General features: G+C 56.7%; 1 protein-coding gene across 1 annotated transcript; it reads left to right on the top strand.

Moving 5' to 3' along the window:
• Nucleotides 1-11,372: 11,372 nt before the first annotated feature.
• SLC37A2 (solute carrier family 37 (glucose-6-phosphate transporter), member 2) lies at nucleotides 11,373-27,091 on the top strand. The gene is made up of 23 exons (XM_014543402.1): nucleotides 11,373-11,615; nucleotides 12,268-12,349; nucleotides 12,744-12,837; nucleotides 12,960-13,038; nucleotides 14,814-14,949; nucleotides 15,291-15,367; nucleotides 16,489-16,655; nucleotides 17,203-17,240; nucleotides 17,532-17,684; nucleotides 17,943-18,091; nucleotides 18,638-18,804; nucleotides 19,352-19,389; nucleotides 19,681-19,833; nucleotides 20,091-20,181; nucleotides 22,068-22,130; nucleotides 22,485-22,570; nucleotides 23,277-23,325; nucleotides 23,463-23,536; nucleotides 23,787-23,865; nucleotides 24,000-24,097; nucleotides 24,559-24,623; nucleotides 24,871-24,927; nucleotides 26,397-27,091. The coding sequence occupies exons 2-22, from the start codon at nucleotides 12,320-12,322 to the stop codon at nucleotides 24,899-24,901; spliced, it is 1,917 nt and encodes a 638-aa protein (XP_014398888.1). The 5' UTR covers nucleotides 11,373-11,615; nucleotides 12,268-12,319; the 3' UTR covers nucleotides 24,902-24,927; nucleotides 26,397-27,091.

The raw sequence follows: 27,091 nt of genomic DNA, 5'->3' as shown, positions 1-27,091 counted from the left end.
TTCCTATTGGCCACCCTAGGCGCTTTCCTATTGGCCACCCTAGGCGCTTTCCTATTGGCCACCCTAGGCGCTTTCCTATTGGCCACCCTAGGCGCTTTCCTATTGGCCACCCTAAGGGCTTTCCTATTGGCCACCCTAGGGGCTTTCCTATTGGTCTTTCCTTTTGGTGACAGCCCTCATTACTTCCAGCCTTCTTCACTCGTATACATGACTCATTTGGTCCTTTTTGAGTTTGGAACTATTAAAATATATTTTTCAGAGAAAGATAAAACCTGCTTCTCATGAGGATATAAAAATGAACAGATGTTAAAGATGTTATTTTACTCATAATGAGGGAATCAGAAGATGTTATAATCTAGGAAAAAGAAAATGTAGGGAAGGGTTAATGGGGAGTTACTGTTTAATGGGGACAGAGCTTCAGTTTGGGAGGATGCAAAGGTCCTGGAAATGGATGGTGGTGATGGTTGCACAACAATATGAAGGGGGTTAATGCCACTGAATTGTACTACTACACTTAACAAGGATTAAAGTGGGCCCTGGCCAGTGTGGCTCACTGGTTGGAACATCTGTGTTGCTCAGTGGTTGGAGCATCAGCCCACACACCAAACGGTTGAAGGTTGATTACAGGCTGAGGGGTCAATTCCAGGTCAAGGGCACGAACCTGTGTTGCAGATTCCATCTCTGGCCCTGGTTGGGGTGCGCGCAGCAGGCAACCTATGTGTCTCTCTCACATCAATGTTTCTCTCTCTCTCTCTCTCTCTCTCCTTCCAAACATCAATGAAAAAAAATATCCTCACATGAGGATTAACAATAACAACAACAACAAAAAATGGTTAAAACAGTAAATTTTATGTTATATATATTTTACCACAATTAAAAAAAAAGAATCCAAAGAACATGCCCATTTATAAATCAGGAATATTGAGGCAAAACTAGTATTTCCACAGGTTGGGAGGGAAGACTATTGAAACTATCAGTTCACAGACATATTTTGTATGACTTAGTTTCCGACCCCGTTGAAGCCCTGTACAAACAGCCCGTGGTCAATGAGAGGCTGCAGTCAGATAAGCTGAGAGGAGTCCTCTAGACCGGTGGTTCTCAACCTTCCTAATGTCGCGACCCTTTAATACAGTTCCTCATGTTGTGGTGACCCCCAATTTCATTGTTACAAATTGAACATAATTAAAGCATAGTGGTTAATCACAAAAACAATATGTAATTATATATGTGTTTTCCGATGGTCTTAAGCGACCCCTGTGAAAGGGTCGTTCGACCCCCAAAGAGGTCGTGACCCACAGGTTGAGAACCGCTGCTCTAGACAATGCAGTTTTCCAGTGAATCACAGAAGTGTTTCCTGTAGCTCCCCCTGCTCTGATAACAAATAGTCACAAAGAAAGACCATTCTAAGCTCATAAAATAAAGTTTGTCTCATTGGATTTGATCTGATGATACAGGTGTAGCAAGAGTGCTAATTTGTAATATCGGCCTTGGGAAGTTTGCTTTGCTGGAATTTTTTATAAGGAACCTTAGATTGGACTTCTAAAAGCTTGTTATTATTAGTGACTGTTCTGAAATTAGGAAGCTAAGCCAAGAAATGCCATAGGTTTTACCTGCTGTACCTATACATTGGGCAAAGTCTTCCTTTGAGGTCCCCAAATATCCTAAGGCTCCTGGGCTGGCCAGGGAGTGACCTCCCTTATTTGCATATAAGGGAAAACAGTAAGCCAATTTTCTTGGGAGGGTTTTATTAGTTTTGGCTCCATACAGTCAACCATAGTTCCTTAAAACAGGCTGATTATATCTAATTAATTGAGCATCATTGTTAATTACGACATTCCAGGGAAGGCCTTGGTTGCATAACCAATTTTTCTAACTATGCTGTGCTTTAAAAAAAAATAGGACAGATTCTTATTGAACTTTTGAAAATAACCGTCTTGCTATGAAAAGCAAGAAGACTCAACAAAAGTTTATGAATTCTGGGGAATCAGGTAGGGAGAATAAGATATTCACAAATGTTTCATTTCGGTTTACTAAAACAGAGTCTACTAAATTGTTATGGGCTACATACAGCTTAAGAAGAAAGAGAAAGGGCTGCCTTATAGATCCAGAAACCAGAACAACATCAACAATATTCAAAACACAAACAGCGAGCATCCCTCGCCAGTTTATTCACTCCTATGCGGTTGCTTCTTGTTCGCTGAATTGGATTCGCAATCTCACAAACCTGTCTGCTTCTTGACTAAAGAGCTTTGAAAATTCCTGACTTAGTCCATTGGTATGTCCTTCAGGGTGGCTAAGCGATGCCATCGGAAGCGTGTGTCCAAGAGCAAGTTACTGGTACAGCACTTTTCTGAGCCAGTTCTTGGTTGTTAAAGATAAGACTTTTGACCTATAGGTAGCTGGCTGCAGAGCCTTTAGGAAGCATCCGAGTAGAACAAACCGAAAGCCCTTTGTAAATGACAGAGGCCTAAAAAGGAGCCAGTTAACATACTACTGATAATTGTCAAAAGTGAATGATCTGATGAGCTGACAAGGGCTGCTTTATTGTTCTTCCTGAAGTATGCAAAACAAAATAAAGCCACCACCCCCCACCCAAAAGAAATCTAGACAATAACATCTGATTGACAAAAAATGGATGGACACAATTTTTATAGAGGAAAAAAATCTTGAGGTATATAAAAATCCTGAGACATAATTTACATAATGTACCAAGGATATTCCAAGAATATCAACTAAAGAGACTCAGTACGTAAGCCTGGAGTGAATCCTAAACATTTGTACTTAATAAAACTCCATAGGAAAGTCTGATGTATGTGCCCTGGTGAAAACCACTGACCTAGAAGATGTTAGACTCAAAGAAGTGAGGTTGCAGCCCAGGGAACATTTTAAACCCAACCCAAATCATGACTAGTAACACTATACTGTTATTATCAGGTAACGTATCAGCAGGATGCTGATCCATCGAAACAAACCATGGACCAGAGAGGGCACTAAGAAATCTGTAGAAACTTCTCACACAGCATACGATTTCTGAAATATTTATATAAATAACATTTCCCTTTTAAAATTTAACTTAGAGAAGGTTGAGCATCTCGTCTGGTTTCACGGTTATTTCCATGCGATTGCTCAGCAATAACATATGAAACACACCTGATTAGTTCTAGACCTTCTCTTTTTAAAAGGTGAAAGAACCGATCTTTGTGGTTTCCCAGACATCCCCTTTGGGCATCTCAAAGTTAGTTTTAGGTTCAAAAGATATCCTGAATGCTTTGTTTGCTTTGTGTTTGTTTAGGATTTGGTTGGGGGAAGACAAAAGTGATTAGGAGGCTGGAATGCTTATCTTGAGAGCTAAGAATCAGCCCTTGCCCCACCCATTTGAAAGTGATAACATTACGTTGAAAAATAAACATAGAAGGTAACATTGTAAAGAAATAGCTCTTTCCTAAGAGCCAGCATCTCCCAGATTTAAGGCAGACCTGGCCCGGAATCCTTTCCGCACTGTGTGCCCCACGCAGTTAGCTTTCCTCAGCCTCAGTTTCCCCATCCGTAAAAGCTGGGTTCCAGAGGACAAACATGGTATGTGTCCATTCTTCACCCCCTGTGCCTAAGGGCGGGTGCGCGATAAACGCTCTTTTACTTCTTCCCTCGTGGATGTAGGTTTGGACTCCTATCGAACACTCGGTGTTAATATAGTTCCCGCTGTAGGCACATGATGATGTTGAGATTGGAGGCCTGCAGAGATGACTAGGACATGGTCCTCCCTTCTCGGAATGAAGGCTCAGCTGGAGAGAGGGTGTGCACTCCTGTTATCAAATTTACTGCTTCTGCGTGTCCCCAAGGAGGGCATTCTAGGTGAATGGAGAAGCAGGCGCAGCTAGACCCAGCGAGGGTGGATTGGGCCTGAACTTTGGACTCCTTGCCTATAAAGTGAGAATACTGGGAATTCCTCCCTGGGAAGATGTGAGGGTTAAAGGAGGTCGGTGCCCGAGGTTCCCAGGCCAGCAACAGGCTCCCATTGGGCACCGAGTGGGCGCTGATTACGGACTATCCCTCCACTTGCTTCCTACTAGTGTCAGGCCTCGTTTAGTTGTAGCTCACTGCAAAGCTTCCCCACCCTCTGTGGGTAGACTGAGGCACAGAGAAGCTGTGCTGCTTGTCCAGCGTCACACAGCCATAAATGGCTGAACCAGAATTTGAATCCAGGTGAGCCTGCCGCCCACACTGTACTCCTGCTCAGAGTAGGGGAGGGGGAGAGATCGAAAGGCCATTTGGCCTTAGGCAGATCATTTTATCTCCGTCAGGCCTCGTTTAGTTGTAGCTCACTGCAAAGCTTCCCCACCCGCTGTGGGTAGACTGAGGCACAGAGAAGCTGTGCTGCTTGTCCAGCATCGCACAGCTGTCTCAGGCTCCAGGTCCTGGTATATAAAGTGGGAAAAAACAGTGTACCTATTTCACAGGGTCTTGGTAGAATTAAATAAGTCATTTAAAGCACTGAGCCCTCTTGTGTGGCTTGCGGTTAGCATTGGCGGGTGCTGTGCGTTTCCCCGGAGGGAGGGGTTCCTCCTCATTAGAGGGAAAGGTAGCGCGTGACCTGGTGGAGCTAGAGGTACTATGAGCCCAGGGCCTGGAGCAAAGAAAGACCTGGCAGTGAAGGTGTTGCCTGTCTATTGAAGGCCAGAAGGTGGAGCTGAGAGGCAGGCAGCACGGGTTTCTGCCCCTCCTCCTAGCGGGTTCATGGCCTTTCATAGTCCTCCCGAGCTCTGGGCCTGGTCAGGGCCCTGCCTTCCGCGGCAGCGTCTGCACAGACATGTCTGCGAGCTGGCAACATGGGCATCTTGCCAGAGAGATGCCCGGGGCTGTCCTTGTGGGGCTGGGCCCATGTCCTGGGGCCCTGTGAGGGGAACAGCTCGGGACAAGGAGAAGAGAAGCCTGTGGGAGGAGGGACCAGCAGGATGAGCAGGACTGGGGTAGGGGAGGCAGGGGAGCAGGAGCTGTGACTCCCGCCTGGCTATGCCCACACCTGATTCTTCCCACGTGAGCTGGAGAGGCCGAGGCTGGCGGGTGGCTGCTGCTGGGATGAATGGCTCTGCCCTTATGCGGCCGAGGGCTCACGTTGCCGATCCATTGGCTTCTGTTTAATCCTACAACAGTCTCGTGTGGCGGGAGTTTATCATTATCTTCTTTATAAGAAGATCAGACTGAGGCTTAGAGAGATTAAACAAGTTGCCTGAGGTCACAGTAAGCAGCTGAACCAGAACTTAAGACTCATCCTCTTTTGGTCTAAGTTCTTTCCCTATTTTTCGATGACTCAGATCAGGGCCCAGCGCTGCCAAGATGGCTTTCTTTCTTCTTATTTTCCTGGTCACGGCAAAGCGGTACTAGGGGCGGGCGGCAGAAAGGGCTCCTTCAAACGAGCTATGACGGTGAAAGGATGCTCTGAAAAGCAAGGAGAGGTCCCGGAGCAGGACCCCGAGAGCTAAGCACCGTGTCCTTGTCCCTCTCCTCCGCCTCTCAGGGTCAGGGCTGAGCCAGGGCGCGTGACCCTGCGGCTCCCCTCCCCCACGGTGTGACTGCTGCTTCCCCAGCGCCTTCTGCTTCCTCTTCCCGCCTGCAGTTTCCTCTTTCCCCCTTCAGAGCAAGATGGCGAGCACCTTCCCAGGCCCCATGGACTGGTCCAGAAGGCAGCGAGGGTTTGGATGGTCTATCAGTGGTTGGCAAACTGCGGCTCGGCACCGCGGCTCGCGCGAGCCACATGCGGCTCTTTGGCCCCTTCATGCACGCCCACACGTGGTATTTTGTGGAAGAGCCACACTCAAGGGGCCAAAGAGCCGCATGTGGCTCGCGAGCCGCGGTTTGCCGACCACGGGTCTAAGTGGTTGGCCGAGGCCTTATTCCTTTCAGTCACGCTGCACCAGTGGGCACCGAGGTCGGACTGGGCTGTCTGAGTCACACCCGAACTGGGGACACACAAGAGGTGGAGGCCCTGAAGCCCCTGAAGCCCCTGATCCCCGCTCCGCCCCCCATCTGATTACCCCACATTGGTGTTTGTGGGGGAGTGGGAGTGACTAGAGTGACTGCTCTTGTTTTGGCCTCTGGCTCATGCCTGGTCCCCTGGATCCTTCATGCTCAGGAGGAGTAGACAAAGGTGAGGCCTGGGGACCAGGGTGAGGCCTGAGGCGAGGCCTCCATGGAATCCCGAGAGCAAGGCCGTCACCTTAACCCCCTGAGCGGGACATAGCTCTGCCGTCCTCAACACGGTTCTCTCTGTGCTGTTCGCTTAGCCTTTCTTCAGGAGGACCCACGTAACACCTGTTGACCATCTCTTCCCAACCCTCCCAGCCCCGCCACTCTTCCCGACGTATTCCAGCTGCCTGAACAAAACCTCCAGCTGGAGCTTAAGGCCGTGTCTTTTCATCCTGTCTGAATGTGCAGGGTCCCCCTACTTAGTTCCCTTCTCCAAGCAAAACAATCATGTTTTCCTCTTCCCTGAAAAAGATCATTATGTTACCTACTCATTCTTCTAGAGTCCCGGGCTCCTCATGGCTACTAGCCGAGGTCTGCTTCCTGTGGGAAGGGTTTGGGGGGGCCAAGCCCTGAGTGATCTTGGCCTCCCTGAGCAAGCGCCCCGCGTGAGTCCCGGGCTCCTCATGGCTACTAGCCGAGGTCTGCCTCCTGTGGGAAGGGTTTGGGGGGGGCCAAGCCCTGAGTGATCTTGGCCTCTCTGAGCAAGCGCCCTGAGCCCCAGGAAGGGGAACAGAAGAGGACTCATTGGGCTGGCTCTTTGCTCCAGGAGGGCTCCATGTCCTCAGTGCCCGGAGGTCCTCCCAGACCTGGACTGTCCCTGTTCCATCTTGTGCACGGAAGGCCTGGCTCAGGACCCTGCCCTGTGGTGTCTGTCCCAGGCTGGCCTTTCCCTACGTGACGTCTCCAGTGGCAGGGCAGGATTTGGCAGGGGGTGGAGTGGTGGCGCTGTTGCCACTGGCCTGGTTCTTACAGTGCCCAGCACTCTATCCTCTTCAGGTCTGCAGAGTCCTAGAACAGGCACAGCCACGGACAGGCCACCCAGTCTATTTTCCCAGGGCAAGTGCCAACGGCACCTGCAGCCACAGCCAGGAGCCATGTTAGAAGCCCTAGGAGTCTAGTAGCAGCCCCTGTTAGGGCAGGGAGTGGCGGGATTGATTGAGGAGGGAGTGTAAGTCCCCACCGGCCTTACAGGGGGGAGGGACTGTCAGCAATGTGGATGCAGAGCCAGGAAGGGGGATGCAGGGAGTGGGGGTGACCGACTGGGTGGCCACTTGGGAAAGGGACCTCTTCCCACCATCTCCTAAGGCCAAGGTCCCTCTGCTCTGCTGTCCCTTGCTGTTTTCTGGACTGGTGGTGGGTTCTTTGGGTGGTAATAGATCCTTTGTTTTTTGTAGTTGTTTTTTGTTTGTTTGTTTGTTTTTCTGTTGCTGCTTTGTGACAAGTAGGCTCCTATCTCAGAAGCATTCCCAGTGCAAAGTCATCCCATGGTCGATAAAGCCGTTATCATGCTCCCCTGAGAGGATGCGTTGGACTGTCCGCTAATCCTTGAGACAGCTGTCCGCCTCTCTATTGGACTGGGCTGCCCGGTACCCAGTGCCGGTACGGCAGGTGGGACTCTAAAAAGTGCCGCTTCTTCATCACTTCTGGGCCTTTGGGCGAAGATCAAGTGTAAAACGTGCCGCTTCTTGCTAACAAAGCCGGCCCCAGTCTGGGGACCTCACCACCCAGGTGCATTGGTCCTTGGCCTTTGTGCCAGGCCAGCCTCACCTTTGTGCCAGGCTGCCATCCTCCGCCCTCACAGCCTCCCTGGGGCAGTGAGGTGACGCCCAGCTGCGTGTGTTTGCCCCCTGCTCCTTCGGGGCCTCTCGGTTCTGCAGGCAGGGCTGTGAGAAGTGAAACCTGTGGTTGCCCGCGCTGCAGGAGCGCGTCAGCTGTCTTTCCTGCGGGTTACTGTGAGTTTGGCAGCCTTGCCTCCGCTCAGCCCAGCCCTTAACCTGACAGATGTCCCCGGTCCCCTTTGAACTGGGGCACGTTGGCCTTTTTCTCAGAACAGTGGCCAAAGTGGAATGGAAAGAGGGCTGGGCTAAGAGGAGGCCTGGCTCCAGGCTCTGCCCAGCCAGCTGTGAGACTGAGCTCATCCCTCCGGCACGTCCCTCCGGCACGCCGAGCCCAGGCAGGAAGTCCCAGAGGGGGCCGGTGCCAGGTCCAGCATCACACCGCGCAGTGGCGCGCCTCCTGCCCCCTCCAGGGCGGGAGCTCTGCCAGTCGGGATGGCAGCGGGCACCTCTGCTGAGCCTCTGTGTCTGCTCCCAGGGCACGTGGCAGGCCCCGCAGGCCGAGTCTGCCCTGAACCATGGCAGGCTCCCCGTAGGCACTGGAACCTGCCCTGGGCAAGGTGAGGGCACTGGCGGTTCAGCCAGCCCAGGTGTGAATACTGGGGGAGTGGGGCGGAAGGGGAGTCCTGGCCTCCAAGTCCCCACCTCCCAGGGAGTCCAGGGGCGGGAACGCCCATCACCCGGAGGAGTGGGGTGCCAGGCCCACCCCCACTCACCTCCTGTAATAGAGCAACAGGGGGTGTTTCAGCCCCTCCAGCTCTTCTTCCTCATCTGAAAGTTTAAAATACCAGCAGCTGCCCAGCCGGTGTGGTTCAGTGGTTGAGCATCGACCACTGAGGTCACAGTTCAATTCCTGATCAGGGCACATGCACAGGTTGCAGGCTTGATCTCCAGTGTGGGGCATGCAGGAGGCAGCCAATCAATGATTCTCTCTCATTGATGTTTCTACCTCTCCTTCCCCCTTCCTCTCTAACATCAATAAAAATATATTAAAACATAAAAATAAAACACCAGCAGCTGTCCCGCTGGGTGTCAGGAACTCATAAGACCCTTCGTCATTGGCACTGCCTCACTAACCTGTCGGTAACCCTACGGGAAAGGTGCTGATCTCTGCTTTTCACATGAGCAAATGGGGGTGAGGAGTGAAGCCAGGTTTTGCCTGACTCCCCAGTCCTTGCTCTTTTTTTCTACAGAGACACAAACTCCCTGAGATGTAGCTCTGAGGGTTCCCCATGGTGAAGCCGTGTGCCGGGGAGGGGCTGGCAGAATGGAAAAGGCAGTGAGGAAGCCTGCCATGGGCTCCCCCCCGCCGCCCCCAAATAGTGCACAGAGCAGAGCCTCGGGTGGTGTCCAGACCTCTCTGATCTAGAAAATACCAGCCCCTTCGGTGCCTTCCCATCCCTGTCACCACATGGCCCCACATGACCTGTCCCCTGCCTCCTTCCAGCTTGGCTCAGTCCCGCCTTCCACACGCCCTGAGCCACCTGGAGTTCCCCAAACAGGCAGTGTCATTTCACGCTCTCTGCTTTTGCACACGCACTTCCCTGTCGCTGGACGCGCTGCCTGCCCGGCTCTGGTCGACCTGGCCTCCCCCCGCTTGTTTTTGAAGAGTCAGCTAAAGCCTGGCCTCCCACCCAGCTGGCCTCGGCGCCCCTCCGGTGCCTCCTTGCTGTGCATGGCCGCCCGCCTGTGTCGCGCTGTGGCCCCAATTCTGCATGTGCCCCCTGACCCGTGAGCACCCGAGGGCAGAGATCTCTGCTCCCGTTTCTCTGGCATGTTGCTGGATCCCTACCCAGTGCCTGGCACGTGGTAGGCACACGTGTGGACGTGGGTGGGAGAATCAGATGTCAGAGTCGGCATCACCGTGCCCTGTGGTGGCAGAGCCCCTCCCCCGCGGTCCGGAGAGGAGTCCAGATGAAAAGTGCCTGGAGCGGCAAAGGAAGGACAGCAGGGACACCGGCAGGCTGTCTGGGTCCCTGCTCGGTGGGCAGGTCCTGGCATCCGGAGAGGAGTCCAGATGAAAAGTGCCTGGAGCGGCGAAGGAAGGACAGCAGGGACACCGGCAGGAGAGAGCCCAGGGAGGCTGTCTGGGTCCCTGCTCCGTGGGAAGGTCCTGGCGCTTGGGATGGAAGCAGCGTGGTGGTGGGGAGGGGGGGTGGGAGGAAAGGGCGGCTGGCCATCAAGCTGGACTGTCGTACCCCTCACTGGCTATGAGCAGCTCCTCAGAGGGCTCATGTGTCTGCCAAGTGGCAGCCTGGCTTCCCAGGCAGTACCAGGCTCCATCGCTGGCAAGGGCCTCCCTGCTGGGCCCGTCGGGGGAGAGCAGTCCGAGCCAGCGCCTCGGGGACCTTTCAGATCCAGGGGAGATGTGATTTGTCACCAGGGTCAGTGGCAGCCAAGATAGGCTCCGCTGCAGCCCAGAGTCTTAATGGTGACACCACAGGGACCAGGGACCAGGGTGAGAGCAGTATTGGGTTCACCTCTCTTTGAGGCACATGTGGTTGGTGCTTATCCCCACGTGCCATTGATGAGGAAACCAGGGACTTGCATCTGATACACAGTCAGAGTCCTCACCCGAAGCTTTCAGCTTCTTCCCGACCGGGCAGCCTCCCGGGCAGGGCGCTGGGTCGGGGCTACCTGTAGGGCTGCAGCTTTCTTCCATCCGTCGCTCTCTGAAGGCCAGCTGGGCACCCTCTCCAAATTCCCCTCGGATTCTGCAAGCCCCTGACTCGGAGTCATGAGCCATATGCCAACGGTGGAAACATTTCTGCTTGCTGATGCCAGTCACAGTGACAGTCACCTTGGAGTAACCCCAGGTTCCCTGGAGAACTCACGCGCCCTTGGGAGCTGGTAGCTGGGAGCTGGAGGGACAGGTTGTAGGGGAACGTGAAATCCAGGCTAGATAGTTGGAACTTCGTTCTCAGCAGAATGGAGAGCCCTGGAGAAGTGTAAGTGGGTAATGAATGAAGCAGGGCACGTGTACCTTCATCCTTTTAAGGGTGAATTGGGGCCCAGCTAGTGTTGCTCAGTGGTTAAGTGTCGACCTATGAACCAGGAGGTCACGGTTCGATTCCCTGTTAGGGCACATGCCCAGGTTGCAGGCTCGATCCCCAGATGGGGGCATACAGGTGGCAGCTGATCAATGATTCTCTCTCATCATTGATGTTTCTGTCTCTCTTCCTCTCTGAAATCAATAAAAAAAAATAGTTTTTAAAAAAGGATGAACTGGGGGCAGTGGAGAGAATGGAGACAGAGAACCCAGGCAGGAAGCTCGCGTCCAGGCGTGCATAGAGAAGGGCCTGGGAGCCCACCCTAAACCCGGGCTCTGCCTAAATCCCCTTCGTGACACAGTTAGAAGAAGTGAGTGTGGGTTTTGGAGGTAGATTCCAGGAAGGGCGGGTTGAGTCCCAGTGTCCAGCCCCTCAGGTTCATGGAGCTGAGGGAGGCAAAGGGCTTCGGGTCCCTCGAAGCCTTCTCCCCCTCCCACCCCCACCTCCACCAAGAGATCTTTCATGGACCAGAGCTTTGGGTCTTTCTGAGTGCCTGGCCCTTTCTCCTGGGCAGGGAACCTTTGCAGCCCATTTTCCATGCGTCTCCTGACTCCAGTTGCTGACTCAGCTCAGCTGATCTCTGCTGGGGAAGCAGACAGTGACTCAGGGCACCAAGGCCCTTCCCAGGCCCCGCAGCCGGGCGTGCACGGAAACTTTACTGGTGTTTGGCTGAACCCTTCTTTCCATCCCAGACGCAGTGCACGGGGTGAGAAGTGGGGGGTGAGGGGGCACATGTGATGTGTGAGCCACAGATGGAGAGAATGACCCTGCTGTCCGGGGGGAGGCGAGACTGGGACCAGGAAGAGCACGTGGTTCTGTCAGCAGCTTCCCCCTGGAGCCACGTTTCCATGTATGGTCTGGGCTCTGCAGGGGCAGGCCGCAGGGAGCTAGTTCCGCTGTGTTCTGAGCTCACAGGGAGTATTGAGCTCACTGTGGAGATGGACCCTTCTCCCTTCTCGGCCTCCCATCCGCTCCCGTCATTTCTGGTATTTTAAACATGATTTTCGCTCCCTGCCCCCATCTCTCTCACACATGCATCCAGCCAGGCACCCTGACCTTAGTGAGGCTGCAGGAGCTCAGAGGTGATGGAGGTGACAAGAGGCATACTGGGTGCTGGTGCTGAGCCAGCGCAGTTGGAAGCACTCAGAAGCGGGGGCCAGGAAGACCGGGCTCCCTGAGTACCCTGGTCTGGACATCTGTCCCTGCTCTCCCTATGGCCTCTGCCCAAGACTCTTGCATCCGGAGGGAGCCTGAAGGTAGAGAGTTGGTGGTGCTGAGGCCCGGGGCTGTAGCGTGGGCATAGGCGGCAATTTGGGTCCGATCTCCCTGCTAACCCAGACGCCCACCCTTCCCTGCAGGTACCGAGGCTTCATCCTGCTGCTCACCTTCTTCATCTACACATGTTATCACATGTCCAGGAAGCCCATCAGCGTGGTGAAGGTGAGGCTGGCTAGCGGCGGGAAAGATGCAGGAGATGCTAGAGAAATACACTCTAGGTGAGGGGCCCGGGACTCGGGCCAGGACCGTCCTTACCGCGGCCACCGAGCCTGCTCCTTCGCCTGGCGGCTCCCTCTGTTAGTAGCCCTGCTGTTGCAGAGAACCGCCCTAGCGCTCCTGTGAGCAAGGACCCCGGGCTCTGTGGGCTCTGCCTTCACTGAGGGTCCGCTGTGGCCACCTGTCCCTATACCAGGTCCTGCAGGGGAGGTGCCAGAGGCCGGAGCAGAGGCCGGTGGGGAGGCAGTGGCGCTGGTGTGGCTGGGGAGGGAGCTGCTTGCTCCTCTCGGGCTGAGGAGGCTGAGGGGCCCCTGGCCTGTGTATCCCATTGTCTGTCCAGAGCCGTCTGCACCAGAACTGCTCAGCGATCATCCAGCCCCCCAATGCCACCCACAGTCCCAACGACACCACGTGGTGCAGCTGGCCTCCGTTTGGTAAGAATGGGGCCAGTGACTCCCCCACCCTCCCCAGGAAGGGGGCCCAGGGCCAGAGAGGCCTTCCTGCAGGGGCAGCCAAGCAGCGAGCTCAGCTTTCTGTCTCCCCCTTCTGCTTCCAGACCAGGACAACTACAAGGAGTTGCTGGGCGCCGTGGACAACGCCTTCCTGGTGGCCTATGCCATCGGCATGTTCATCAGGTGAGAGGGGCAGAGCCGGGGTGGGTGGTCCCGAGCCGCTGCCAACCTCGATTCGCCCTCACCCGGCAGCGGGTCAGTGAACGAGCTGCCAGCTCCCCTGGTGGAAATGAGAGCGAGACTTCTGCACGTGTGCTCAGCCACAGCCATTCTCGTTTCCCTGTGTGGTCACTCCCACTTCCGGTAGCTCTTTTCCTGGAAAGCCTTTCCCGGACACTCCTTCTGACTCTGCACGGGGTGGCAGGGTCCACGGTGTGGCTGGAGTGCGGTTTGTTCTGGACCCGAATCCTTCAAGGGGGAGCGCTGGACGCAGAAACGGGCAGGAAAACCTGTCCTGTCCTGGGCCGCCATTAGCAAGGCAGGCCTGGTGTTTGTCACCAGGAGTCCGGCAGGTACCACCTCCAGCAAGCACACAGCCTGACGGGACCAGCAGCAGCTGGTACACATCAGTGTGGTGGCTCTGTGACAGGCGGCTCTGGGCGCTCCAGAGGCTCCGGGGTGGCCACTTAGTCCAGGCCGGGGTTAGAGAAGAGGGACTAGGGAAGGCTTCTTGAAGGAGATGCTGTTGGCACCAATGCAGAGCAGGGGCGTGGCGGTGGGGAAGAGGCGAGGCAGGAGGCTAGCATGGGGAAGGTAAGGAAGAGGGAGGTGGCATGGTCAGGGCTGGGGTGGGGGTAGCAGCAGGAGATGGGCTGGAGAATGAGCCATGTGGACCAGGCCATGGGCACAGGAGAGCGTTGGAGGGTTTCACTCAGGGTGTCGTGTTCAGATTTACATTTCAGACAGGCCACTCCGAGTCGGACGAGAGGCAGGTAAAGGGAGGGCAAGGCCGAAGGCCTGGTTATGCTAGGAAGCAGATGGATGACAGTGCAGCTACACTTAAAAAAATATATTTTTATTGGTTCCAGAGAGGAAGGGAGAGGGAGAGAGAGATAGAAACATCAATGATGAGAGAGAGTCAATGAACCGCTGCCTCCTGCACACCCCACACTGGGGATTGAGCCCGCAACCTAGGCATGTTCCCTGACCGGGAATCGAACCGTGACCTCCTGGTTCATAGGTCGACGCTCAACCACTGAGCCACACTGGCTGGGCGCAGCTACGCTTTGAGGAGCTCTTGCGTTAGAAGAGCAGTAAATAGAGGTGGAAAGACGACATGCTAGAAACTAAGAGTAGGATTGGTGGGTTTGGAGGTTGAACGTGAAGGGTGGGAAGAAGAGGCAGGGAACCGAGGTGGCTCTGTGGTTTCTGGCTTGAGTGGCCACGGGCGGTGGTGCCATTCCCTCCGATGAGGGCACCGGGTAGGGCTGGGTAGGGTGAGGAGGAAGAGTTCAGTTTTCGAGTGTTGAGTTTCAAGTGTTTGGGGGTCTCCAGGCCAAGATGTCCAGAAAGAAGTATCTGGATGTGCTGGCCGCTCTGGGGGAGAGAGTGGACTGAAAAAACTCGGTGGTAGTTACCACCGCAAAGGTGCTGCAGGAGAGGCTCCCAAGAAAATCAATGAGGAGGCGTGGTCAGCCAAGGGGGAGGGGCTGAAACCCTCAAGAGTGGCATCGAGCAGGCCAGGGGGAGACAGGAGTGTGGTCAGCAGTTTCAAATAAAGCAGAGAAGCCTAGTGAGTGGAGGGCTGCGGGTGTCCCTGGCTGTGGCAACCCAGAGGTCACTGGTGGTCACCTTGACCTGAGTCGCCCCGCCCAGTGGGGTGTTGGGGGGAAGAAATGGAGGCAGGGTTGAGGAGTGCAGATAGCGGGACCAACCACAAATCTAACTCTGTTCTCCAGTGGGATTTTCGGGGAGCGGCTCCCCCTTCGTTACTACCTGTCGGCCGGAATGCTGCTCAGTGGCCTCTTCACCTCGCTCTTTGGCCTGGGGTATTTCTGGGACATCCACGTGCTCTGGTACTTCGTGCTCATTCAGGTATGAGCCCCTGTCTTGCTCTCTGGCCTCTGTTTCCATCTCAGGAAGAATCTAGTCCCCCTCGGCCGCCCCAGGTCATGGCCGAGGTAGGCCCTCACGCCTCCTGCCCAGCCCACTGCTCCTCTGTGATGCCCCAGAGGGTCCCACCTCCCAGGGTCACGCATTTGCCCCCTCAGTAAGTCTGCACTGAGCACACCCCGGGTCGCTACGGTGCCGGAGCCTGGGTCTCTGCCGCAAAGGATCTTGGGCCTCTGATGTCGAACCTCCCCAGCCTGGGATGGGTCAGAGCAGGAAGTGGGCAGCAGCCGGGCCTGTCCCACCTGCCTGCTCTCTCCCTGCAGATCTGCAATGGACTCGTCCAGACCACAGGCTGGCCCTCGGTTGTGACCTGCGTGGGCAACTGGTTTGGGAAGGGGAGGTGAGTGTGACAAAGGAGTGTGAGCAGGAGGTTCCCTGGGAGGGCGGGGGTAGTGCGGAGGTCACTGGGCCCCTCACGTAATTTCAGGGTACACGATTAGAAACGTGCCTCCGTTTGGCCGACTTGCATATGCTGAGTGAGATAAACATGTCAGTGACAAAAGCAGTATTGATTTTTCTATTGATTAGGTTTTAACCCATAAAACAGCAACTTTAGTTATGCTTTTCCTCATAATAAATGAATTTCCATTTCTCCTAAAGGCAAAAAAGAAGCCTGTAAAACTGTGGTGTGTTTTTTTTTCCCCTTGAGCTGGCTTTTCTTTTTTCCTCCTAAAGGCAAAAAAGAAGCCTGTAAAACTGTGGTGGTGTTGTTTTTTTTTCCTTGAGCTGGCTTTTATTTTTTTAAACATATTTTCATTGATTTCAGAGAGGAAGGGAGAGAGAGAGAGAGAAGAAACATCAATGATGAGAGAGAATCATTGATTGGCTGCCTCCTGCATGCCCCACACTGGGGATTGCAACCCAGACAAGTGCCCTGACCAGGAATCAAACTGTGACCTTCCTGGTTCATAGGTTGACGCTCAACCACTGAACCACGCCAGCTGTGCTTGAGCTAGGTTTTGTGCAAAAAAAGGTTGCTTTCGGGCAGGACTTCTCACCTCGGCACTGTTGGCATTTGGGGCTAGACTCGAGGATTCTTGGTCATGAGGGCCAGCTGTGCATTGTAGATGCTTAGCAGCATCTGCCCATTAGGTGCTGCCAGCGCATCCTGAGCTGTGACAACTCCGGACACGGCCCCTGGCCCCTGGGGGTTGAGGCCCCGTGCTTTAGAGTTACAGCCACAGGAGAGGGAGAAGAGGGGGTGGGAGTCTGGACCCCTGAGGACAGCAGAGCTCCGTTGGCAGGCCCTGTGTGCTGGCTCAGGTCTGCAGGCCTGGCTGTCCCTCGTCTGATCTCACGCATCCCTCCCCTTTCCCTGGCACGGAGGCTGTAGGCAGCCAGCTTTCTGCATTTGGCCAGGGCAGTCGAGGTGAACCCTCTGCTTCCCTTTTTACTTTTTCTGCTCTTCTCCCCTCCCGCTCCTCATCTTCCCTCACTCTCCCCCTCCTCCCCTCCCTCCAGGCGGGGGCTCATCATGGGCATCTGGAATTCCCACACCTCCGTGGGCAACATTCTGGGCTCCCTGATCGCCGGCATCTGGGTGAGCGAGCGCTGGGGCCTGTCCTTCGTGGTCCCAGGCGTCATCACCGCTGCCATGGGCATCGTCACCTTCTTCTTTCTCATCGAGTGTGAGTGGACCCTCCCTCCCCACGGGGCCGCAGCTCTGGGAGAAGGCAGCTGGCTAGGGGAGGATTCCTGGTCACAGAGCGGGAGGACCGGATGTGGGACTCGGGACAAGCAACTGCTCGGAGCCTCAGTTTTCTCATTTGTCAATGGGACCAACAGCTTGTCCATCCCGGGGCTGGTGAAGGTTTAGGCGACACAGGAGGTTAGAATGGCTGCTGCTAGTTGGTGTTTGGCAAATGCTGGCTGAGTGAGGGGGGAAGGGAAAGGGGGGTGGGGAGTAGAGAGGACACTCCCACATTCGCTGTTCTCATCCCATCCCTGACAGCCTGAGTCAGGCAGCCCAGGTAGCAGGGCCACCTGTAGCAGGTGAACGGAAGTCCCGGAGGCATTAGTGACAGGGCAGGTGATGGAGAGTCGGGCCTAGCTGGTGGGCTCCACGCCCGAGCCCGGCTCCAGCTCCCTCGTGGGGCCACTTGGGGGTGGGGACCAGTCCCAGTGCAAGGGGAGGGCCCGGCCTGAGGAAAGCTTCTTAGAAGGTTTTTGTTTCAGACCCAGAGGATGTGGACTGCACCACCCCTCAGCACCACGTGAGTGTGCGCCCCCCACCGCTCCCTGCCCTCCCACTGCACCCCCAGACAGGGCTGGGAGTTGGAGGAGGAAGCCCTGAGCCCAGTTACCTCACAGGCCCCATGTCAAGCCCTTGGGTTGGCTCCTCGCAGCCCGGGGTGGTGGTGGGGGGCTCAGGCGGTTACTCCAGTCCCGAGAGGGACCCGCACCTCTTCCCGCTTCGGAGCCCCTGCCTCTCACGAGGGTCACCCCTCCAGCTGGCAGGAGGGGGCACATGGACGTGCCCACAGCACGGTCTCATCTCTGTTCAGGGGGAGTCGGAAGAGAAGCAGGACAGCCCTGAGGACCCGGGGAACAACCCCTACTGTCACCAGGAGAGCAGCCTGGAGGCAGCCACCGGATGCTCCAAGGAGCCAAGCGCTCAGCCTGCTGCCATCAGCTTTTGGGGGGCGCTCATGATCCCGGTGAGAGGCCGGGGGAATGGAGAGGAGAGGGGCTCTCTAGGTTTCTCGGTTGGATGTCAGGAGAGGGGGTTGCAGGGTGCTCTGTGGTTTCCAGAGGCTTGTCTGGACACAGCGTTGGAGCAGCGCACACATGGCTCTCACTGACAGTGGGTGTGGCTGGGGGTGCTTTGGGTGGTGGGGGGTGCAGGGTGCTGGGAGGTGCTCATCTGCCCCGGGGGCCGCACCCTTTTCTCATCGTGCCCTCTGCTCTGCTCCCAGGGTGTGATCGAGTTCTCTCTGTGTCTGCTCTTTGCCAAGCTGGTCAGCTACACCTTCCTCTACTGGCTGCCCCTCTACATCTTCAATGTGGGTGAGTTCCGGGGAGAAGCGGTGAGGAAGGGGGCTCTGGTCCGAGAGGAAACCGTTGCGTGATGCGTGTGATTCCAGGATGCAGGAAGGATCTCGGCTGAGCCTCTTGGAGGGCAAAGGGATATTTTTATTTATTTTTTTTAAAAAAAATATTTTTATTGATTTCAGAGAGGAGGAAAGAGGGAGAGAGAGAGAGAAACATCAATTGTAGATGCTTAGCAGCATCTGCCCGCTAGGTGCTGCTAGCGCATCCTGAGCTGTGACAACTCCGGACATGGCCCCTGGCCCCTGGGGGTTGAGGCCCCGTGCTTTAGAGTTACAGCCACAGGAGAGGGAGAAGAGGGGGTGGGAGTCTGGACCCCTGAGGACAGCAGAGCTCCATTGGTAGGCCCTGTGTGCTGGCTCAGGTCTGCAGGCCTGGCTGTCCCTCGTCTGATCTCACCCATCCCTCCCCTTTCCCTGGCACGGAGGCTGTAGGCAGCCAGCTTTCTGCATTTGGCCAGGGCAGTCGAGGTGAACCCTCTGCTTCCCTTTTTACTTTTTCTGCTCTTCTCCCCTCCCGCTCCTCATCTTCCCTCACTCTCCCCCTCCTCCCCTCCCTCCAGGCGGGGGCTCATCATGGGCATCTGGAATTCCCACACCTCCGTGGGCAACATTCTGGGCTCCCTGATCGCCGGCATCTGGGTGAGCGAGCGCTGGGGCCTGTCCTTCGTGGTCCCAGGCGTCATCACCGCTGCCATGGGCATCGTCACCTTCTTCTTTCTCATCGAGTGTGAGTGGACCCTCCCTCCCCACGGGGCCGCAGCTCTGGGAGAAGGCAGCTGGCTAGGGGAGGATTCCTGGTCACAGAGCGGGAGGACCGGATGTGGGACTCGGGACAAGCAACTGCTCGGAGCCTCAGTTTTCTCATTTGTCAATGGGACCAACAGCTTGTCCATCCCGGGGCTGGTGAAGGTTTAGGCGACACAGGAGGTTAGAATGGCTGCTGCTAGTTGGTGTTTGGCAAATGCTGGCTGAGTGAGGGGGGAAGGGAAAGGGGGGTGGGGAGTAGAGAGGACACTCCCACATTCGCTGTTCTCATCCCATCCCTGACAGCCTGAGTCAGGCAGCCCAGGTAGCAGGGCCACCTGTAGCAGGTGAACGGAAGTCCCGGAGGCATTAGTGACAGGGCAGGTGATGGAGAGTCGGGCCTAGCTGGTGGGCTCCACGCCCGAGCCCGGCTCCAGCTCCCTCGTGGGGCCACTTGGGGGTGGGGACCAGTCCCAGTGCAAGGGGAGGGCCCGGCCTGAGGAAAGCTTCTTAGAAGGTTTTTGTTTCAGACCCAGAGGATGTGGACTGCACCACCCCTCAGCACCACGTGAGTGTGCGCCCCCCACCGCTCCCTGCCCTCCCACTGCACCCCCAGACAGGGCTGGGAGTTGGAGGAGGAAGCCCTGAGCCCAGTTACCTCACAGGCCCCATGTCAAGCCCTTGGGTTGGCTCCTCGCAGCCCGGGGTGGTGGTGGGGGGCTCAGGCGGTTACTCCAGTCCCGAGAGGGACCCGCACCTCTTCCCGCTTCGGAGCCCCTGCCTCTCACGAGGGTCACCCCTCCAGCTGGCAGGAGGGGGCACATGGACGTGCCCACAGCACGGTCTCATCTCTGTTCAGGGGGAGTCGGAAGAGAAGCAGGACAGCCCTGAGGACCCGGGGAACAACCCCTACTGTCACCAGGAGAGCAGCCTGGAGGCAGCCACCGGATGCTCCAAGGAGCCAAGCGCTCAGCCTGCTGCCATCAGCTTTTGGGGGGCGCTCATGATCCCGGTGAGAGGCCGGGGGAATGGAGAGGAGAGGGGCTCTCTAGGTTTCTCGGTTGGATGTCAGGAGAGGGGGTTGCAGGGTGCTCTGTGGTTTCCAGAGGCTTGTCTGGACACAGCGTTGGAGCAGCGCACACATGGCTCTCACTGACAGTGGGTGTGGCTGGAGGTGCTTTGGGTGGTGGGGGTGCAGGGTGCTGGGAGGTGCTCATCTGCCCCGGGGGCCGCACCCTTTTCTCATCGTGCCCTCTGCTCCGCTCCCAGGGTGTGATCGAGTTCTCTCTGTGTCTGCTCTTTGCCAAGCTGGTCAGCTACACCTTCCTCTACTGGCTGCCCCTCTACATCTTCAATGTGGGTGAGTTCCGGGGAGAAGCGGTGAGGAAGGGGGCTCTGGTCCGAGAGGAAACCGTTGCGTGATGCGTGTGATTCCAGGATGCAGGAAGGATCTCGGCTGAGCCTCTTGGAGGGCAAAGGGCGATTTTTATTTATTTTTTTTAAAAAAAATATTTTTATTGATTTCAGAGAGGAGGAAAGAGGGAGAGAGAGAGAGAAACATCAATGATGAGAGAGAGTCATTGTCCGGCTGCCTCCTGCACGCCCCACACTGGGGATCGAGCCCACCACCCGGGCATGTGCCCTGACTGGGAATCGAACCGTGACCTCCTGGTTCATAGGTCAATGCTCAACCACTGAACCACGCCTGCCGGGTGCGATTTTTATTTTTAAATGCAAAGATGAACCTTGTATGCTACCCCTCAGGCCCTGACTCCAGCCACCCTTCCGTCCTTGGGGCTGAGTTGGGAGTTAGGAACTGGAAGCTCTGTTCTGTAATCCCCCCAACGTCTCCATCCTTTAGTGCAGGAGAAAGCCACCTCCAGGCTGCTGGGCGCATAGGCGGGTGGGATTGGAGGGCTCTAGGAAAGGTCTGCCTTTTGAATGCTCCCGCGGTCCCTTGAGATTCTGCCAACCCGGGGAAGACCTGGTGAGCCACCCCCACAGCTTGTAGCCTGGAGGGGAACACTGTTCTCTCCCAAGGGGCTGCCGGGAGCCTCATGGGACTCTACCCTGTGCCGGGTCGGCTGCACTGCCCAGCTCCTGACCGCTCTTCCTGCCTCTACCCCGTCCAAGGATGGACAGACGAGGAGAGGTCACTTTTGTGGTCGAAAAGTATGTGTATGTCTGCCTGGCCTGGGTCTTTGCTATTCCCTAGGTCAGGTGGCTACTCCACCAAGAAACAGACTCCTGGTCCTGGCCAGGTGGTTCTGTTAGTTGGAGCATCATCCGTACACCAAAAGGTTGTGGGTTCAATCCCTGGTTGGGATGTATACAAAAGGCATCCGATCATTGTTTCTCTCTCACATCAATGTCTCTCTCTCTCTCTCTCTCTCTCTCTCTCAAATAAATAAACATATCCTCCGGTAAGAATTGAAAAAAAGAAACAAGCAGACCCCTGTCCCTGAGCCTCAGAGCTCCGCCAGGGCCAGGCCCTCACCCAGGCTGCGCTGCACCCACAAGCCCCACGGGAGGGCCGAGGGCCAAGGCTGCCTTGCCATGTACTGTACTGACTCCAGACAGGACACCGTGGGGATCAGTCAGAGCCAGATTGCAAGCTGTAACTTGCCCCACAGCTCCTCTCTGAGGGGCCTCTTGCACAAATAGAGGTGGAGCCTCAGGCAGCTGCGTGGACAGGGAGACTCTTTGTTTTCTGGCCTCGGTGCTGACTTATGTCAGAGGATGAGTCAACCTTGAGGGCTGGGCTGCAGTTCAGGCTTCCGGAGATTCCTTCCCTAGTGCTTGGGCAACGCTGGGTCCTGAGGTTTTCCCCGTGAGCCTCCTCCCTGGCTGATTCTCAGGGGAGATCCAGGGGGATGTGACGCCCCCTGGTGGTGTCCTGCCACTCAGCCTGGAGCAGAGCAGGCACCGGCTGGTTGGGCCGAAGCGCAGTGAGAGTTGATCCCCCAGGGGAAGGTGGCCTGGGGGGTAGGATGCCTAGCCCAGATCCCAGGGCTTTTGGGGGAGGGCTGGTCTGAGAGGCCAAGGCCATCTTGCAGGGGAAGAAGGCAGAGCAGGGTTTGGGGCCCAAACTGTTGTAAATTCCCTTTGGCCCATCACTTCCACTGGTTCTCACTCCTCCCTCTGGGAAAGGAGGCTGTGGGCTGCACCGTCGCTGTTTTTTCTGGCCGACACTCCGGATGTCCGCCCCGAGCCCTCAGGCCTGACCATGTAGTTGTGTTTCCACAGCTCACTTCAGTGCCAAGGAGGCGGGGGACCTGTCTACGCTCTTCGACGTCGGTGGCATCACAGGTGGGGCCTCCATACGGCGTTCCCCTCTCCTCCTGTGGGGGTGCAGAAAGAACGTGACCATCAGAGAAAAATAGGGCTCCTGCCCAGCGGGGAAACACAGCTCTCATGTGTGGTCTTCCCTAAGCAGTGGGTACAGAAAGCATGTCAAACTCGTTTCGAGGCATGTGGCCCGCCGGCCGCGAGTTTGACATGCTTGTACAGGGAGGACTTTACAGGGAGATGCTCTGCTGGAGGCCCAAGCCAGCACCAGGCAGTGATGGGGCTGAGCTTGGGGTGGGGGTGGGGTGGAACCAGGTGGGTGGGGGGCTGGGGTCGTGCCCTGGGCAGCAGTGAGCGGGCTGGTTTGTGTTCCAGGTGGCATCCTGGCGGGGCTCATCTCCGACTACACCAATGGCAGGGCCACCACCTGCTGCGTCATGCTGATCTTGGCCGCCCCCATGGTGTGTACAACCTCAGGGCGAAGTGTGTGTGCATATATCCCTGCGTGCGGCTGCTGACCGGGGTGTGCACCCGGACACCCCCAATGCTCCAACCACTGGGGGACGTGTGTGCGCATCCCTGGGCACAGGAAAGAGACCCAGCCTGGGAGTTCAGAAAGGGATTGGTGACTATTTGGCTTTGGTGGAGAAGGGGAGACCAGCTGATAAACTTCTTTTTTTTAAAACCCTCACCCGAGGATATTTTTCTCATTGATTTTTAGAGAGAGTGGAAGGGAGGTGTGGGAAAAGAGAGAGAGAGAGGAACATCAATGTGAGAGAGACACATGGACTGGCCACCTCTCGCACGAACCCCAAAAGGGGGGGGCGGGGGAGGGAACCTGCAACCGAGGTACATGCCCTTGACCCAACACCCCAACCACTGAGCCAAACCGGCCAGAGCTGATCAACTCCTTGGCCAAGGAAAGAACAGGAAATGGAGGTTGGATATGAGAGACTTTCAGGGGAAAGGAAACAATAAATTACCAGACGTCAGACGCCCTCATCCTTGGGACGTTTAAGGAACCGTGAGACCTGGTATGAGAAGGAACAGGAATGGGGTGACCTGTTGGATACAGGGCAGCGTAGGGTTGTCCCAGACTTCCGGGCTCCCGTCCACCACAGGCGGCCCGTGGGAAGCCTGGGCGTGACGCTGCCTCTCCCTTCTTAGTTGTTCCTGTACAACCACTTCGGCCAGAGCGGGATTGCCAGCTCCATAGGTGAGACGCTGCGAGCCCTGCCGGGCCTCAGGAGGGCACTGCTTTGGGGGTGTCGGTGGGGGGCACGGGGAAGCAGAGGCGCTCAGCCTGATGCCAGGGGTCTCCTCTTCTCTAACCGGCTCTCTGTCACACCTCAGTGATGCTGATCATCTGTGGGGCCCTGGTCAATGGCCCTTACGCGCTCATCACCACTGCTGTCTCCGCCGACCTCGTAAGTGGGCCACCTCCCGGCAGCCAGGGGTCACTTGGGGATCTTGGTCGGGGCTTCTGTCTCCTGGTCCGTGTTCCCCACAGCCCTTTCCTCCCTTCTTGGCCGGTTCAGACAAGGACCTCAAAGTCCTTCGGAATCCCCCTTCCTCTGCTCCGAGCCCCGAGGCCTGCCCCAGGTCGGCGGCGCCCCTTCAGTCCCGGCGCCCGGTGCTGCCTCTCGGTTCGGGCCTCACTCCGCTCTCTCTCCCCAGGGGACACACCAGAGCCTGAAAGGCAACTCAAAGGCCCTGTCCACCGTCACGGCCATCATCGACGGCACCGGCTCCATAGGTCTGTGGCTGGCTCCTGGCTCCTGGCAGCCGAGCACTGAGCCTTGTCTGGGCATCCTCCTCGGCCTGCTGCCGTCACGTGGGCGGGTCCAGGGTCCCTTGGTGGGAGCCCTTCCCTAACGCTGCGCTCCACAGGTGCAGCTCTGGGGCCTCTGCTGGCCGGGCTCATCTCGCCCACCGGCTGGAACAACGTCTTCTACATGCTCATCTCTGCTGACATCCTGGCCTGCTTGGTAAGAGTCCTTGGGGTGCACCGATGGACATGCCTGCTGCCGTCACGTGGGCGGGTCCAGGGTCCCTTGGTGGGAGCCCTTCCCTAACGCTGCGCTCCACAGGTGCAGCTCTGGGGCCTCTGCTGGCCGGGCTCATCTCGCCCACCGGCTGGAACAACGTCTTCTACATGCTCATCTCTGCTGACATCCTGGCCTGCTTGGTAAGAGTCCTTGGGGTACACCAATGGACATTGTGCATTGTGGGGTGTCCTGTCCTGCCAGGCCAGAACCCTGGAGGCCCAAAGTATTGCCCCGAGGGGCTCTGGGACAGCAGCCCTTTGCTAAGAACCACGTCCCTCCCACGGAGACCCCTGCTGAGTGAGGCTGTGTGCCAGCCCACTCCCTCCTGCCAGCCCACTGCTGGTCACAGCACTGGGGACTGACCACTGCTCCCTTCCCTCTGTGCCCCCAACTTCCCGCAGCTCCTCTGCCGGCTGGTGTACAAAGAGATCCTGGCCTGCAAGTCACACCTGAGCCCAGGCACCGGGTGAGTCCTCAGGGGAGCGGGAGCCCCGCCTCCCACCTCAGTTCAAACCCCTGCCTTCGCCGAGGTCATAGCTTCCTCGCTGGGGGAGCAGCGGGGCGTGGGACGTCGCCCAGGACAGAGAGGCCGAGTCCAGGGGCATGGCGCCCCGTCGGAGCCCAGCTCCGCGCAGACCTGGATGTGTCCCGTGAACGCCCGCCCCGCCCCGGCCCCACTAACCTGCCCTCCGTTGTCCCATGTGTCTCCGTAGCTCTTGTCTCGCCTTAACCCACACGCAGTAGTCGTTCCCTCAAGCCCCATGACTTTTGTGAGTATTTCCTTCAAGTCTGTAGCTGATCATGTGCCAGCAGAATGGGTCCTGCATGCAGAGCCTCCTCCTTCCAGTGATTTTCCCCCCAACTTTCTCTTTCTTCCTGGGGGCCAGTTCCAAAGGCCGTCCGTCCGCCCACACAGAGCATGGTGCTTGGGAAGTGATTCCTGAGGCCTGAGCTGCCACCAGGGTCGCAGCCTCCTCACTGGGGGAGCAGCGGGGCATGGGACGGCCCCCAGGACAGAGAAGCAGAGTCCAGGGAAACAGTTTCCTTCTGAACTCAGACCCGGGGCTGCAAGTGCTCCACAGGCTCAGAAACCAAGTCCCTGGGCCCCGCCTGCGGTGTGCAGCAAGAAGCAGCTGCCAATCAAAGCCTCTGGGACACAATCGAATGCGTGTCGCTGACCGCTGGTGTGCGCTTTCGGTTACTAGCAGCCAGTGGTGGTGGGTGCGCAGGCTGCGCGGACAGGCTGGTGGCTGAGCGGGGCTGTGCTGGGGCTGGGGGCTCTGCTGGCCTTTCTGGCTCCGCTGCTGAGCAGGAGGCCCTGCTATCGGGAAGCTGGCAGAGCTGTGGACCTGGTGGGGATGGGAAATGTGGGTCCTGGTAACCAGCATGCCGTGTGGGGAAGCGCTTCCCTTTAGGGCGGGTGCCACCCAGGTTCCGGGCGGGACACTGAGAGAGGAGGCATTGAGGACCTCCATCTGTCGTGCCCTGGCCTGGAGGAGCGGGGGTTATGGGTGGGGGGTGCGGGGGGGAGACTGGCCATAGGGCCAGTGGTTCTTCCAGCTGCCAGCCCGCGGGGAGATTGGGGGATGAAGGATCGAAAAGAGGCAGAAACGGGGAAGAATGAACACTTAGGCAGCTCTGCCCTGTGCCTGGAGTAGCCTGACGCCAGATCCTTAGCTTACCTCCCAGCCACCTTGAGAGGTAGACATGCCCGTTAGAGACGAGAGAACAGTGGCTCAGGGATCGGATGTGCCTCAGTGTCCCTGGTGTGTGGGGTTTGCGCTTCTCCACACGCTGGTCCTTCTCTGAAAGGCCCGTGTGGGGGAGCAGAGTGATGAGCTAGGGCAGAGGAGCTCTGGGCGGGAACCAGGAACCCCTGGGCAGCCCGCCTTCTCCGCTCACGTTCTCCGAACCTCCCCCTCCTCACGTGTAAAACGGAGCCGCGTAGCCCCAAGTACCTGCCGCGGCTGATCTGAGGCCGAGGCGGCATGGGATACGTGATATTGCTTTTTAAAGCTGCCAGCTGTGGTACAAATATCCTAAGGTTTTAATTTAATCTGGCTTTCTGTTCCCCGCTGAAGAGGGGAGAGGGAGCCCTGGTTACAGAGAATGGGGATGAAGGCAATTATGAAGGGACCCCAGGAGCCCGCCCTCCCTGTTCCCACCGCTGGGGCCGGAGATGATTAAACTGTCTCTCTCTCTCTCTCTCTCTCTCTTCCGCTCTCTCTTCCTCATTCAGGTATAAAGAAATATGAGGCCCCGATTGGAAAAGAAGCGTGGAGGGCCCCAAAGTGCTCCCCCTGGCAAGACCATTGAAACTGCGGGACGCTGAGACAAAGCCTCTCGATCTAACACCAGCCTTCAGAGCACTCGGGGACCCTGAGGGGCTGGGGGAGTCTCCGTGGGAAGAGGCCGGCCAGGCGGAAGGCGTCTCCATCCTGCAGAGGGAAACACCTGCTCAGACTCCTGCTGGTTCAGATCCCAGGACCGAGGCCGCGGCTGCCCAGGGCCAAGGCGGGAAAAGGCACGTCTCTCCTTCCTGTGTAGAATTGGACCTCTGTGGTCAGCTTGTACCTACAGATGGGATTCTGACCCGGTTTCAGGGCAGCCCAGCCTCTCTTTGTCCCTTTGTTCACAAGCCATTTATCGCCATTTGAACCTGTTCCTAACTCCTGACCCATTTGGGTTAAAGGACCGTTGCTATATCCAGGGTCAGGTCTAGGGGGAGGTGCTGAAGGCGTCATTCTTCGGCCTCCTTTGCCTCACCCTTGTCCCAGCCTCTATGTCTCAAGTAGAGACCACACATCAGGGCAGTGCTGTGGGGAATGGGAGCCAGGACTGAAAATACCAGTGTGTATGTGTTGTTTTTTATATATATTTTTATTGACTTCAGAGAGGAAGGGAGAGGGAGGGAGAGAGAGATGGAAACATCAA

This window comes from Myotis brandtii, unplaced genomic scaffold, assembly GCF_000412655.1.
Source record: "Myotis brandtii unplaced genomic scaffold, ASM41265v1 scaffold325, whole genome shotgun sequence".
Taxonomy (NCBI): domain Eukaryota; kingdom Metazoa; phylum Chordata; class Mammalia; order Chiroptera; family Vespertilionidae; genus Myotis; species Myotis brandtii.
Note: the sequence above shows the minus strand (reverse complement) of the source record. Positions and strands in the feature narration are given on the sequence as shown.